A 16,302-nucleotide genomic window follows, 5' to 3' on the forward strand; every position below is an offset into this window, starting at 1 on the left:
AAGTTATTCATAGAAAGCACACTAAAGTTTTTTTTAACGCGGATTGATTTTGATAAGTTTTTCTTACATGATTTCTATTTACACGATTTTTTCCATAAACACGGTTATTTTCCACGGTTCTCGCAAATTTACACGTTATTTGAGAGAAATATTTCAATAGAAAATATATTTTGGACAAATGAGCCAAAAATGTGGTGTATTAATGGCAACTTGTCTAAGATTCTGTAGGAAATTACGATCTTTGATCATTTGGAAGCAACTTGAACAATATTTTCTTCATTCCAAAGTTATTTATATGGAATTAATTTGACATGCTCCAAGAACGGTTAACTGAATCAGATTCTTATTGTAACTTTAGGGCTATTGAGTATTGTCTTATGTAAAATCTGAAAATTGATTCTTATTTAATGATAAAAATACCTTTTTGGATTTTTTTTGAGTTGTTTTGCTTGTATTGAAAAAATACGTATTCGAAAGATTTTTTGTGTTGAACTAAAGAATTGAAATTGGGGATATTTTTTATTTTTTCCAGTGTTAATCAGCTAGCTTTGTAAAAGTTTTCCAAGAAAAAAAGCGGGACATTTTGAGGAAAAAGCGGGACAGCGGGACATTCAACAAAAAAGCGGGACATGTCCCGTTTTTGCGGGACGGATGGCAACCCTATCTTAAGGTAATGAAAATTTCATAGCGGGATAGAAAGTAAGAAAAAATGAAAGATGATGAAAATGATCTGGAAGAATTTTTTTAGAAGCATTACACAATGCAACAAAATTTACATTTTTCCGAGGTGCAAAGAACTGAACACAGATTTAAACAAATTGGGTGCGCTGATGTCAAATATGGAATTATTTTAGTTTTCTATCAGCTCTTTTTTTGAAAGAATTATGGAAAATAATGTTTCCTGTGAGATAAACTTTTAAACGTTTTCTAATAGCTTATTTTTCGGAATTTTGCAAAATACGGCAATTGAGACGAAATGTTTAAGAAATTTTAACCCAAGTTGACAGCAGTTTTTTTTTCGTTGAAATCACCGAAAAACATCAATTATCTAAAGAAGATCACGGACCAAATTTTCGAGAATAAAATTATCTTTAGTTAGATAGGAGAATTGACACATAAACTCCGTCTAAGATGGGGCTCCACGGAGTTCCGAAGAACGGCAACAAATCGAAAATCAAATGGAATAATTACTTTTCTCTTAAGAGGAAATATCTCAGCTATTTGTGAAGCAATTTTGACAAAAGCTGCATTAATAGCTATGAGTTTGTCTTAATATGTTTCAAAATGGTGGAAAAATAATTGAAGATAGTAAAAATTGTAATCGATTAAAGTCGTTTTAACATCTTTATATTATGTATATCAACTATGCAGTTGGCGGACTGTCATGAAAAAACATATCCGGTACAATTGTGATCCATGTTTACTTGAACTCACGGACATCGGCTCAGGAAGCAACTGGCTTGCCAACTGAGCTATATCACAAGCCCTACCGAAAAATTACGGAAAGTCTACACTCAGGCAAATTCCTATTATAAATTTCATAAGATGCTTCTTATGAACTGGTTTTTAGAGTGTAAAATGGTTTTTTATAAGAGTCTTATTAAATGCATTGAATTTTCATACGAAGTTTTTATGAAAATAGATAAAACGGCATTGTGTAAAAATAATGAACACATTCAACACAGTCATTAACTTTATCGTCGTCAGAACAATATCAGTTTTAAATTTACTACTTTTCTTCATCACTTCAATGTGATTATGATCTTCCAAAATGGTAAGTTTTATATGGAATTTATTTTTTGTGTAAAATGTTTGTTTTCTTAATAGGTACATTTCATGTTTTATTTACTTTTCAGATTGGTTACTGGAGAAAGCGCGAAGTCAAAGGTCGGGGGCGCAATAAAACTTTTTATGGAATTGGGTATTGAAAGGCAGCCGATTGTCATCTCATCATGATGTAATTTCATACAAACTAAGCAGAAAATAAATTTAAATGGAAAATAATCTTCATTTATTTTCATTTTATGCGACATATCCTTTTCCCATAAGAATATCTTATGAAAAGCAACTTCCTCTCGTTGGAACCAGTATTCATCCCTTGAGTTCATTTTCTCATAAGACAATCTTATGAATTTAATAACGTTTTCTTCGCCACTTCATGAGAGAATCTTATGGCATACATAAAAGGATTTTTCTGAGTGTAGTTTTTCGTCCCTGTGGTTATGCAATTTTGGAGCAATTTTCTGTGTCTTTTTCATCGGTAACCGAATTTCGGTTTTAGAGCATTTGAAATCAAAATAGTTTATCTGAGTTCTGTATTAACATTGATTCTATAAAATATCTGGAAAATGTTTGTGTAATATGTCTGATGGTAAAAGCTTTATTCCTATGTCTGAAGCTGAATTTTAAATTCTTAAATCAGCATATTGTATTCTGGACATGGCCGTTGGAACGGGGGGGGGGGGGCGGTGGTTTGGGCGTTAAACCCCCCTTTTTTCCATGAGGGTTCATCAAAAGCAAGCGAGGAATTCTACTCACTCAAAATTTAAAATTTTCAACCAAATTTTGATGATGGATTAAGGTTATTCGATAGAAACAATATTGACTCAAAACTGACTTCAAAACCTCGAAAACTAATCCCAGGTTCAGAATTCAGCTAAAGATTTTCAAAACGTTCTCATTTTTGGATAGTAGTTCATTTCCTAATGTTAATACTAAATTTTATTCTGGTTCCTCGCAATCAAAATAAAAATTGTATTTGTGTTTTTCAAATTTCGGATTATGTATCTAGTGAGAGTTTCTTGTTTTCGGTTCGAATAATCATTAAAAATTGAAATAAAAAGCTGTGTTTGAAATCGACGTTTAAATTTGGTTTTACATTTCCTTCAAAATTTGATTCATGGTTTTCGAAACTTATACGGTTTTTCACCTTTTTCACATTTAATTTTTTTTTTTCGAATATGTTGGATAAGAAATACATAATTGAAATAAAGAATAATCATTGAAGCTCAAAACATCCGAATTATTATTATGTATTCATGATTCAGGGCTTCAAAGCTGATTTCAATTCTTGAATAATATTTCTAAATTCAGAAACCGTTTTCATGCATGAACATTTCAGAAAACGAATTGAAATCCCAAAACTTTTAAAATTCAATTTTTTTTTATTCGAGTTCAAAATTCAGATACAGATTCAGCTCGTAAATGAGTTCCATAATCAAAATATAATTATCAAGATGACTATTTCGGCAAGGATTCAAATTGCAAGAGATTACAGGATGATAATTCTAATTGATAATTGGATCTCAGAATTTGTCATTCAAAGTCATTTGCACAATTCAACTGAAAATTACAAAAATTTAGTAAAATTATAGTTCATTTTGCAAAAAAAAATCCATTCACACGATTTGGGTAATTCTCTTCAAGAAATTTTAAGGAATTCTATTTGTTTTGGCGTATTATTATATATTGCAGTATTTTCAAGGACCAAACTTCAAACTAAAATCAAACAAAAACCGAGTTTGCTTAATACCAATTTGTACTGTTAAATTTTTAATCTTTCACTTTCACCTTTGAAAATGAGATTTGTTTCCAGAAGGTTTTTTCGGAATTGAAAGCTTTCTTAAAAAAACTTATTTTAAATTCAAATCTGTTGATACTTACGGTTTTCGATGCCGCTCCGTCGGCGAAACCAAAATAGTTTGTTTTGGTTCCGCATGCTTTGAGTCAATTCGCAATTGAAACAATAGCGGTGATGATTGATGATGACAGCTGATGATGGTAAACACGGTACAAATGTTTACATCATCACACTGTGAAGCCAAACAACTCAACTTAGGTTCGTGGTAACACAACAGTGCTGCCAGATATTCTGGGTAAGAATATCAAAGTACTCATGGAGAAATGAGTACTTTCCCGGTTAGGGAATATAAAAAGTGGAAAGTGACAATTAGCTATCACTAATTAATATAGTTGTAATCTAATGACCTCATAGACGAAACATGAATAAAGATAACTCTATTCCACCACTGAAACCTGCGTTTTCAACAAAATCAAATAAGCAAAATTAAGCTGGCGAATACTTTATTTTACCCGGACTTGCCCGGGTATTTTATTTTTAAAAATAGAGAAAAGTTCGACCGCCTAAATTTCATTGTTAAAAAATCCCTTTTTTACATTTTATAGGAAAATTAAAAAAAATAATTTGCATCATAGGATTTTAAATTTTGTCGTCCAAAATTTAAATTTTAAAGCTAGATTTATTAAAATAAACAGAAACGGTTTTTGGGGACTGAAATATGGAATCTGATTGTGTCTTTCGACGAATAAAGAAAATTAATATTGTTTTTCCTTAATTTTTGTTGAATAGTTCTTGGATTTTTGTCAAATTTACCCAAAAATTTACCAGTTTGAAAATTTGTCTATTTTTAAATGAAATAGCTCGGTTCTGCCCAGCCGGATACGTGCGGGAGAACTTCTGACAATCTAAAGCTAAGTTCACCAGATTTTGGTGCAAACTTAAGATTTCAACCATCGATGAAAGTAAGTTTCCTATTTTGGTGCTAAAGGATTTTTTAAATAAATCCTAATCATCATTTGGAAGATATAAGGATGTATTCTCAAAAGTTTCTATTTGACACGAAAAACAAGTTTTTTTTTAACTAGATAAACGAACTTTAAAATGAATAATCAAATAGTAATTAAAAATAATGGGTATTTTTGATTTTTTTTTAATTCATGCATTGTTTGATCAAAAATGTAATGAAAAAAATTGATCACCAAAATCCCCCCATAAGTCAGCTCTTCCTACGGCCCTGATTCTGGACATAAATTCTAAATTTTGAATCAAAATTCTGCAGACAAAATGTAAATTTGTATCAAATGTCTGGTTAAGACTGGAGAAATCTAAATCAGAAGTTGATCTTTGGTTGTTGATTTTGGATTGAAATTGAGATCAGATTTTAATTCTGTATTCGAATACGATAATGATTTTCAGTCATTTTCCTAGAAAGAACTAAAAAAACTGGTTTTTCATTTATAACCTCTTACTGGCCGATTGCTTTTTAAGAATCACTTCATAGAAGCCTAAATCAAAAACATTTCATCTCAAAAATCAAATTTTTTTCTCAGCACATTATCGTGTGACACGCATAGCATATTACATTATGTTCCCAGATACTTAAGAATTTCTAGCAAACTTAAATTCAAAATGTTCATGCTTTTGTTAATAAGCATTTTCTATCTTCTATTCACCAGAAAACGCCATCATCCTTCCCGTGGCTCTCGGACAGCACCAACAACAACGACTACAGCAAGGCGAACAACAACAACTGTCGAAGTCATCCGCCGGAAGACAGCAAATCCAGCCTCGGATCCCCTCGAGTTTCCGGAAGTCATCTGCATCACCACTTGCAGCATCATCAAATCCAAGGCCCAGGGCTACATTCCCACCAACAACAACAGCAGCAGCAGCAAGGACAGCTGTCCTCCTCTTCTCATCCTCACTCGGACGGGGCAACCCCCGATAGCAGCAGCACCACGGCGACCGCAGCCATTCCCAACTTTAACCAGATGCCCGTCCCGGGGGGTGTCCAGGGCCAGAACCCGACCCAGGGGCTGGTCCACTGGATGAGCGCCGTCATGGCCGAACACATGACCGGGAACTCGCACCACGATCCGGCCGTCGGGATGCACTACATGTGGAACGGACCGGTGGAGGTTTGTAAAAGTTTTAATAATTCTAATGATAAATTTATCATATTTAGCTTTGAGGCCCTCAGAGCCATAAGGGTAGAAGTGAAAAATTTGTCAATTGGGTTCATATTTCAAACGATGTTTCGTTGTATTTTTAGAATTTTATTTACATACTTTTAAAATCGAAATAAAAATAAAAATTCTCAAAAAATATATGGAAAACACAACAATTCAAAAGCGTGTTTCCTCAAAATAGGCTTTTAAGAACTAATTGGATCCAAGGGCCTCATATCTCTTTTTTACTATTTTCGTTTGTTTCATTTCTTGTTAGAATCTTGGAGACTGTGATTTTTTTTAACAATGAATTTATTTGGATTTTGAAAAATAAACCTTTGATGCAACATTATATTGGACAACACTGAGTAAAAACAATGGTTTTCACAAATAAAAGGCATTTATTGATCTTTTTTGTGGGAGAATGAGGTGTAAAGAAAATTTTGAAAAATAAAGATCCGAAATGACCAGTTCACGATAGTAAGCTCAAGTTTTATCTGTTTTGAAATTGAAAGCATTATTAAGCCTCTATCGATATTGTTTCAAGATAAACATCATTATAACTTGGAACATAATATCTCTAGTCTCTAGGAGACTAGAGGAATGATCATAACTTGGACGGTGATAAAACCAATAATTAATCAAAGTTTCAAATTATTTTAATATTACATTTTCTGTTGAGTTGTATAAATAGCTTAGCTTAGTTTAGCTTGATTGACTACTCACATCCATCCGGACCTGTTGAGCCCGAAATGCATAAAGAAAATTATCAAAATAAATCTCGTTATGTTTTAATTATTGGATCCAAGATTGAGGTTACATATGTACATTTCGAATTCCATGATTGCGGGCATGGCTCAGAAGAACGAGTTCCACATCGCTAATGGTTGCTACTCCGCGATTGACCGAGACCACCAATTTCGTTCATATTTAGGTTGAAAGAATTGTGTCTGGGATTGACATCACATTCACGATGTTCAAAACCAAAACCGATGCTCTCTCTTTCAACCGTCAATAAAGGCGCTGGCCACGTTCTAGAAGTCAAACGAAAGTTTGGAAAAGGTAGAAAGGAATGAAAGATCAACATCGCGTTTTTTTTACCGAAGTCACCTCTGCATCCAAGCAAATTAATTGGTTGGTGTTGTTAAAATGATTTTAAAATGAAAATCAAATTTTGCTATCACACTCTCCAAGTTTTTCTCTATACAACTCAAAGATTGGATGCAAAAATTGACGGTTCTATCATGTGAAGAGCAAAAGTTTCAAACCAAATTCTAAGATAACCGGATAAAAATAATGCAATGTTCAAAACTAGTATGCAATATATTACACCAATTTGGGTACCATTGCTATTCATTTTAATATTTTACAATTTTGTACTTTTATAAATATTTTTCGCGACATTTATGGCGTATGATATTGGATACATAACTTTGTTTTACCTTTAAATGATTCTTTTAATCAGCTAAAATTTAGCAGTCATACAGAAATTTCAGTATTCGAACCGGGACGGTAGCAATCTTTCTTCTAAAATGCCTTAATTTTTGGCCATTTTGTCTTTCGGCTCAAATTTCAGACGCCACCAAAAATATAACCTTTTTCTTCATAAAAATCCCCAATAATTAAAATTCAATTGAAAAACTGTTTTAGCTGCTATTATTTCCTATTGAGTTGAACGAATTAAAAAAAAGTGTTGTAAATATTTTAAATGTAGCATGTTTCTGAAATATCTTCAATTTCTACCATCTTTTGGAAATAAGTGATTGTCAATTAGCAGAAACTTGATCGAAGAAGTCGGTGAAACTGTTAATTTTGCTTGAGAAATCTTATTTGGTTGAGTTCCTATTTAGTTGATTTAAAAAAATTGGATTTCTCAAATTCAAAATAAAAATTTATATATGTTTTGTTTGTAACTTTTTTTTATTACGGGTTTTTTGATGAAGTGCTGGCATAAGGCATTTAGATTTGAAACTCTGTTTAACGCTTAGTTCTTTTAAAAATGGGACAATTTCTTTTGCTTTTGGCTCATTTCCTAATAATCAGACATTCAAAATTTAGTTAGCATTTGGTTGCCTGTGAAAATTTTTATCCGACAATTTTTTTTCAAAATTAAAAATTCACGCGCCTTAGAAATATTTACGATGCAAGAGAAAAAGAAAAATATATTTGTGTACAGTTTCCTTCAAAATCCATCATTATCAAATAGCTGACAAAACCGATGGTTATTCAAAAAATTACTGTGTGGGAGTAGTGTAAAAATATTTTAACAGGGTTACCATATTTTTGCACCATTCACACACAGTAATTTTTTGAATAACCAACTTAACTTAACACTGCCAAAAATGTCCACAAAGTTCATATCAAGCTTTGGAGTGAAGCACATGATCGAAAACTACAGTTAAGGGTTGAACTGAGTGTAGATCGCAGAAATATCCCACTTTTTATCGTCTGTAGAGCTTGAAAGTTATGATTCTTTCAAACTTAACCTCAAACAACAAATTTTTGCTAGTTGCAGAGCTCGTAACTGTATAGCTGGTACCGAGGCAATGAGAGAGATAATTTATGAAAGACGATAAAATTTATGAAAAATCCTGTTTCAAACAAATTCTAGTGTTTGAATCCTATAACATTTCTGCTCGTGGCAAGGTCCCTTGCAGATTAAAGTATGCAGATTTAAAGTGTGTATTTGCTGGTTGATTTGTAAAAAATAACATGATTTTTCCTGTGGAAAACAAACAACAATTTTCAAAACAAAACTTTGTATTTCGTTGTTTTGAAAAACCAAATAGAGTTATCCTGTATGTGTACCTTTCGCAACCTACGATCTATACTAACCGATTAAGGAGTGTATCCGAAAAAAATGCAACACTTTGTTTTGTAAATAACTTTAAAAAGCATGGATGAAAATTGGGGAAGTTTTGAGGAAAACTACCTAGTAATGTGTGCAAAATTTGGTGACACTCTGTCAAGTGATTTCTAAGATAGAGTCCAATATAGAAAATAATTGACAAATTTTTTTGGGCAGGATCGAGAAAAATCAGGAAAGTCCCAGTGTGGGAGACCCAAGAACAGCTAAAAATCAACTATTCGACCTAAGCTCGTATGTTACATCATTCAAGGATCGTCTAGATTATCTGACAGTGAGCTAACATTTTAATAAAAGTGAAGATGATTCAAATTATAAATGTGAGGAATTTATCAAGCGTACATAGAGGATTTATCAAAAACCAACCGAAAATTTCGATTTGGAGGGTTTTAATGAATGAAAATTCTTATTCTGGCTCGTTTAGCTGAATATTAAACAGACCTGCCTTCATTTCTACAAGATAAAAAAAATCCGTTCACCGGTGAAATGAACATAATTCGGTAGTTAAATCGTGCGAAAACGCAAATGAGAGGATAATTTGAAAAATTTCGTAATGGACAGCAAAACGAGCCCTTCAACGGACACGTGGCAAGTTCCCAGGAAAAAAAATTTCATTGAAAAGTCTCGCCTGTATTTTTCGGAGATAAACAAGGAGAAGAATTGAAAAATTTGACGTCTAGTACTTGAGGAGGCTGACGATCGGTAAATAAGTCAGTGTTTCATAACGATTGTCACGATGAATGGCTGAATATATTAAAAAAAGACTGCCTTAGAATGCGACCGTTTTCTCTTCAGAGCACTTCACTATGTTCCATAAAGTTTATACTTTGTTTTGGTGGGATCTGGAATTATGCCATTATTTGAAAACTGTAGTGATAAAAAGTAATTAATATTGTAATTTATGCCGAAGTAGGAGGGTCGGCTAAATTTATCATAACTTCATTCAAATTAAATTGTTTTAATGATTTCGAAAGTCAAGCATCAGGAAATAGAAAACGAAATCAAAAATAGCCTTGATTTTTAAGACGGTGACTCAAAGTATAGTATATTATAGTATATTACAGATATATTATATAATAGATATATTATAGATGGCGCACGTGGAGCTCTAAAATTAATGTCTAAAAACTTCTTCATTGGACGCTATCTCGAAATCCACTTGACAGAACGTTACAAAAATTTGCACATATAGACATTACATTACTATGCAGCTTCGATGAATATTTCATTGGTTTTTATTCATGCATTCAAAAGCTAAAAACAAAACAAAGTGTTGCATTTTTTTGAATACACTCCTTATACTATAACTTCAATTTCAATATGGTTTTATTTCGTTTTTATCAGATTTTGCCAACAGATAATCCAAAAAATATGCTTGTAAGTTGTTCAAAAATAATCAAATTTTATTAATTTCAAAACAGCTGTATTCATTAAATTGACCTCAGTTTCATTTTAAAGAGAAGTATTGGGCCTAAAATTAGCATGAACTGAAGGAGGAAGATTAAGCCACCTAAAATACAGATTAAACGAAGTATTTATAAGTGGGAAAAACTGATCAACATCATGACTGATAAAAGTTTGCGCCGGTCGATCTCAGATATCAAGAAGAATGTAGAAATATTTCTAGCAAAATAACTATTAATAATTGTTTTAATTTTTTTTTTTGCTTAAATTAGTTTTACTATCTGTATGACATTTGCGACTTTATATCAACGTTGACAACAGTTACTGAAAACATTATCCATTACAACTGTTTACATTTGGGCTCGAACTGATGATTTTCATGAATAATAAGATTACCATCATACTGTTAAATATTTAAAATTTGGAGTTGAATTGCAGTTTTAGAAATTGTAGTTGCAAAATTTAAGTGTGTGTTTTTTAAATTGATAGATTGGATTGAATTTTATCCATTCATTTTATTTAACTGTTGAACTGTTTGTTACCTAAATTGAATTTTCAAGAATGATTTAAAAGTATCGTATTCAAAAAACATGTTTTTATTGCATGAAAACCAGTTTTTACGACCCTTTTGAAATTTAAAAAGCTTAATTATTTGTAATATTTTTTAAATTGAAAGGAAGTTACAACTGCATAAAGAATTTGTAACATCACTATGAGTTCAATCTTGGAAAACTGATAACACTTTCATAAAAAAAATTAATATTTTTTATCTTAACCTTCCTAAGCTGTTAGCAAACAATCCGTTCAAATTTATTTGGAGAATATTTACTTTGTTGTTTGTGGTGTTTTCCTGTCTGTGAATGCTAACCTATTTTAATGATATCAGATTCAACGTTTAGGTAATTAATTCTTGTTTTTCAATATTTGATCAGTTTGAAGTGAATATCGAGTTTTGTTACTGGTCCGAAGTTAAAAAAAAGCATCCAAAAAATGCTTACCAATAATTGCGGACAACTTTTCAGTGTCGAGCATATTAATAACTTTTTTGGAAAAAACGGTTACTTCCAGAAAAAGACATCCAACTTTGGTTTAGCTTCACTGAATCTCATCTCACGCTTTTATTTTGTTGCTCTTAGCCATTTTTCATAATTCAAATTTAGCTAAACATAATAACAATGCCAAAAATACACAAATCTAGAACTTGGTATGGGTGGATATTTGAGTTCGAGAAATGTTTCTATAATTTTTAAAGATTCCTTCCGGTATAAAAAGACGAGAAAGGGAGATTGAGGGGCTTCCATACAATTTGCTTAACTCGAAAACTAATCGAGCAAATGGAACCAAATTTGGCATGGGATGGTATTTGGGTACGAGAATTACTTCTATGATCATTTGAGACCCCTGCTTTTAACCAGCGGGAAATAGGAAGGAAGGCTTCGATACAAACTTTTTTGCATAACTCGAAAACTAATAGGGCAAATAGAAACAAATTTCAAATTTGGCATGGGAGGTAGTTTTAGAACGAAAAATGTTTGTATGAATATTTACTTCGATTCACATTCTAATTAGAAGATAAGAAGAGAGAGGAAGGCTCTCTTACATTTTGCATAACTTGAAAACTTATCAAGCAAATGAAACTAAATTTGACAAGGGATGATATATGAAAACTATAAATGTTTCTATAATTGTATAAGGCCCCTCCTTTTTACAGTGGGCGGAAAAATTGGTTTAGGTATTTTTGAACGAGATATATTTCTACGGTTATTACAGACCCTTCTGTCCTGCAATGTGAAGAAGGAAGAAGTGTTGAGGATTCCATATAAATTTTGTTGTATAGCTTAAAAAGTTTGAACCAATGGAACAAAATTATGAGAGGTTTTGTGATAACAAAAAAATGGGTAAAATCAAGTCTCCTACCTTCTTCCGCAGTGAGGGATAAAAAAAGGGAATGCGGGACTTCATACAAGTTTTTGGCACGAATCGAATACTTATCAAGCGAAAAATACCATTTCTTATAATAGATTTTAGTTTCGTACGAATAATTCAAAGCCCTCGCTTTTTCAGGGTAGAGTTGGGAAGAAGGCCAATTTTTTATTCTTTTTTTTTTGCATAATTCGGAAATTCTTAGACAAATGGAGCTATTGAGATGTTTTTAAGATACTTGAAAATGTTTTTAAAGTAGTTCATGAACCCTTTCAGTATTGGAAAGGGGTTTATCCATAATTTCAGAATACATGAAGCTTATTATAAAACCGAGTAAAATTGTCAGTTCAAGAAAAAAAATTGAGATCAGGTTTTAGAAAATAAGATTTTATTTTCATGCGATTGCTTCTGGAATATCTTGAAGTTTGATTCAAATGATGCATAAAAAATTACCAAAAATTATGATAACGTTATTTAAACCTTTTGAAATATAAATAATTTAGAAATTTCATTTATCTTTGGAAGGTGTAGCAAAGCACTCCGGGTCAGTTAGTTTCTGATATTATAAATTTTTATTCTGAGCATTCTTATCTTTCAATCAGTTTTTTGTTCAAAGAAAAAAGAAACTTAAGTCCGCCTTGTATCCAATAATAAAGGAAACAACGTCAACAAAGTGCCACAGGAATAAGGAACGAATCAAAACGTACGTTCTACGGAACAAAAAATCCGTCCACATAAAATAAAACATGAGCACACAAACAAAAAAAAAGCAGCCGTCGACGAACCTGACCCGACTCAATAGCCAGACGATTGAGACTTTTCTTTACATACTTTTTCCCACCCATGGTCATAAACCGGCATAAAAAATACACGTACACACACACATACATACGTTCACAAAACACCCCAAACATACATCCTGTGAGATTTTTTTTTATATTTGTTGCTTCCACCATTCGTCGTCGTCGCCGCCGCCGTCAGTTTTTCCTTATTTTAACTTGTGTTGTTTTTCTAAGCTTCCCGATTTTATTCCTCCCACACTCTCCCGCCATTTTTGCCGCATGTCGCTCCAACAAAAGCCAAACGTTTTAGTCTTCCTCCCGAAGCCGATGAGGGGAAGCGAGAGCTAAAAAATAATTCAAAAGGGAGCGCAGGAAATCATGTGAGGAAAACCTCCAACGGAACGAAGCGATTCAGAAGGGAGCTCGGGAGTGTGAGTGTATCATAAAAAATGAAACTCGAGAAAAGCGAGAAACGGGAGCAAGGAATGATTTTTTTCCCTAAGCCACCCATCCTTTGCCCAAAAATGAAAAAAAGGTGGTGAAGTTGGGGGGCGGCTCAAAGATCGTATTTCCGTTTTGAGCTGCCCATTCATTGTTCGCGCTCTCGTGCTCGTGGAAAATTTGAGGAAGCACGATTTTCTTGGTGAAATGTCCTTTCATTTTACGTTTGACGGGTGGCATTATTCAATATCAGAATTTTGGGCAGAAAAAAATGTTTAAAATGAAAGCACTGTTTGTTTATTGGAACATTTACCCTACTTTCATACATCAAATTGAACTGAATTTGAAACTTTCAATATTATTCACAGAGTGACCGAATGCCTTCCTATAAAAGATTTTTAGGGTTATGTCAGGGTTGGTCAGATTAGTTTCTGAAAACGTGTTAAATAGATTTCACAAACTAAACTCGTTACCAAGGCCGTATTAAGGGGGAGGGGGCAATGAAGGGCAATTGCACCGGTCGACGGCGAGGAAAATTTAAATTTAAACATAACTTTAATCATTCTGCTCAGTCCCGTGCAAGGAATGGTGAGCGGGTTTAAAAATTCAAACACCAAAAATACACAATAAATAATGAAATGAATTTCTAACATCATTTTTTTACTCATAATCATTACACAAATTCAAAAAATAATAACTTTTGCTGATAAAATAAATCCAAACTTCCAGAACAATGCACAATGAAGGTTTCAAATCATTTATAGTTTCGGTAAGTCATTGATAAATTTTTGATAATGATGTTTCTTTTTCTGAACTAGAAATTTGTTTCAAAATAATTTCTATGCAATCTATTTTAAAAAATTTGAAATAAATATTCTCATTTCAAGGATTTGAAAATATGTGAATAGGTACAAGTATTTTTGAAATTACTGCAGAAAATTTAAAAAAAAACATGATTTCATTTAAAAAAATTGTTGAAACCTGCAAAACAATTAGATTTTTGCTTTAAAAAGTTTCTAAAATTCAAATAGGTTTAACATTTCTTCAAAAATTCGTTAAATGAGGAAAAGTCAAAACAGAAAATTTCTATATTTTTTTTCGCTAAACACAAAATTACTTCAAGGCTTGAGTAAAGTTGATTATTGATTTAAAAATTTAATTTAAATTTTTTTGTTTTTGTTTTAAAGTTTTGTCAAAAAGTGCTGAGCTTTTTTAAATAATTTTAACCTATTTTCAAAGGGTGGGGTGAGTGGTCCTACTTTGGACCTAGAGCCTACTTTAGTCCTAAAATGCTGGAAATTGTTGTTGAATTTTATCGACGTTTTTTGGCGAGTTTTACAAATTAAAAACGTTTTTATACCATTTGTCTAGACGTTTCAGATACTGTGGTATTCGTTCCTCTTCAGTGGACACTAAAATTTATTTTAAATTACTGGCTTTCGTCTATACTAATTTGTTCTGGCTCAGTTTGTTTTGTTTTGCGTTTACATTTGTGTGTCAGTGTCTCTGTTAATTTGGAAATGACGGGGTCGTATGCTGCTTTAAAATTACATGAATCTCGTTGTGTGTTTACAACATTGTTGTCCCCTCTTAGTTTAATGTAAAATGTTTCTGTAGTTACTCTTGCGTTGTATCCTGCTACTCTTTCTAAAATTTTGGTGTTTTCAAAATCGAAATTATGACCAGTATCTAAGCTGTGTTGTGCTAAACCAGTGTTCATTTGTTTCGTTGATACATTTGTTTGATGTTGTTTGATTCGTTTTTCTAAAAACTGGCTCGTTTCACCAACGTATGAATTTTTATACTTTCCACATTTTATTTCGTAAACCACATTAATGTTTTTGTTTTTTGAAATTTAATCTTTGGTTTTTGTGAAAATTACGTTTTTTATTTTGTCCAATGGCTGGAAAGCAACATTAATATCAAATTTCCTTAGATATCTGGCCAGTATTTCTACTAAACCTGCACAGTAGGGGATGGTTGTAAAATTATTCATAATCTCATTCGTTACACTTAAACTATTATAAATTTGATGTATTCTTTCTTTTATAATATTAGAAACTAAATTCCGTGAACAGTTATTAAGTTTTAGAATTTTGTTAACCGTGCTCAATGTTATTCCCTTTAAACAGTTGTGTGAGTCTTATTGCTCTATCTACTAGTGTTACAACCGTGTTCTTTTTGTGTGAAAAAGGACTCAATGAATTAAAATCCAGATATCGTTCTTCTTCATCCTTCGGGAACCATTCCGTCGTAATAACATCTTACTCTCGGCGCAAAATTGTGTCTAGGAACTTAATTTTACCGTCAGTCTCGTGCTCGATGGTGAATTGAAGCCTTTGATGAAAACTGTTGAAAGTATACAAAATTTCCATTTGTTGCTCGTTTTCGGAAGCAACCAAGCAATCGTCGACGTATCGCTTGAAGAACACCGGCGTGATTCCTTTTCCTCGCAGCTCAGCAAGCGCAGACTGCTCGATCCGATCGAGAGCTATGGAAGCCACCACAGGACTCAGTGGTGAACCCATTGGGATTCCAAACTTCTGGGCGTAGAACTTTCTGTTGTATAAAAAAAAAAAGTAGATTTTAGCACCAGGTCTAACAGTTGTAAAAAACTACATTTTTCAATATTCGTGTGTTGTTTTATGTCATCCCAACGGTTTTCAATAGTTTCCATTGCAAAATCGACAGGCACGTTCGTAAAAAGCGAATCGACATCCAACGAAAATAAAACCGTCTCCGGGGGAAGAAAAATCATTCTCATTTCATCAACAAAATCAAAGCTGTTTTTGATATGACGGTCGGTCTTACCGGCGATTTTATTTAATATTCCTGCTAAATATTTGGCTATTTTGTAAGTAGCAGTGCCAATTGTTGAAACTATCAAGCGAAGTGGTCTACCGTCTTTGTGAGTTTTGGGAAGACCGTATGCTCGAGGGGGATTACAATGAAAAACTTTTAATCGATACATTGTACGTTTATCAATGAAATCCTGCTTTTGCCATTCACTGTGAAGAATATGCACCATAGTATCTATTATTTTCTAAAATTAATGTAAAACAATGGAAAACTCAGAAAATTTTTAAAGGGTCCAAATATACATAGGAGACTTTCGACTTTGATTGTCCATTATTAGAC

General features: G+C 32.6%; 1 protein-coding gene across 1 annotated transcript in view; it reads left to right on the forward strand.

The window, feature by feature from the left end:
* The window catches only part of LOC129750792 (zinc finger protein rotund-like), a 152,168-nt gene that overhangs the window by 5,537 nt on the left and 130,329 nt on the right, over nt 1-16,302 (forward strand). Inside the window, exon 2 of the mRNA XM_055745866.1 lies at nt 5,257-5,718. Within this exon, the coding sequence (XP_055601841.1) occupies nt 5,257-5,718 (462 nt within the window). The remainder of the gene's footprint in view (nt 1-5,256; nt 5,719-16,302) is intronic.

The sequence above is a fragment of the Uranotaenia lowii genome, chromosome 3 (genome assembly GCF_029784155.1).
Source record: "Uranotaenia lowii strain MFRU-FL chromosome 3, ASM2978415v1, whole genome shotgun sequence".
Taxonomy (NCBI): Eukaryota; Metazoa; Arthropoda; class Insecta; order Diptera; family Culicidae; genus Uranotaenia; species Uranotaenia lowii.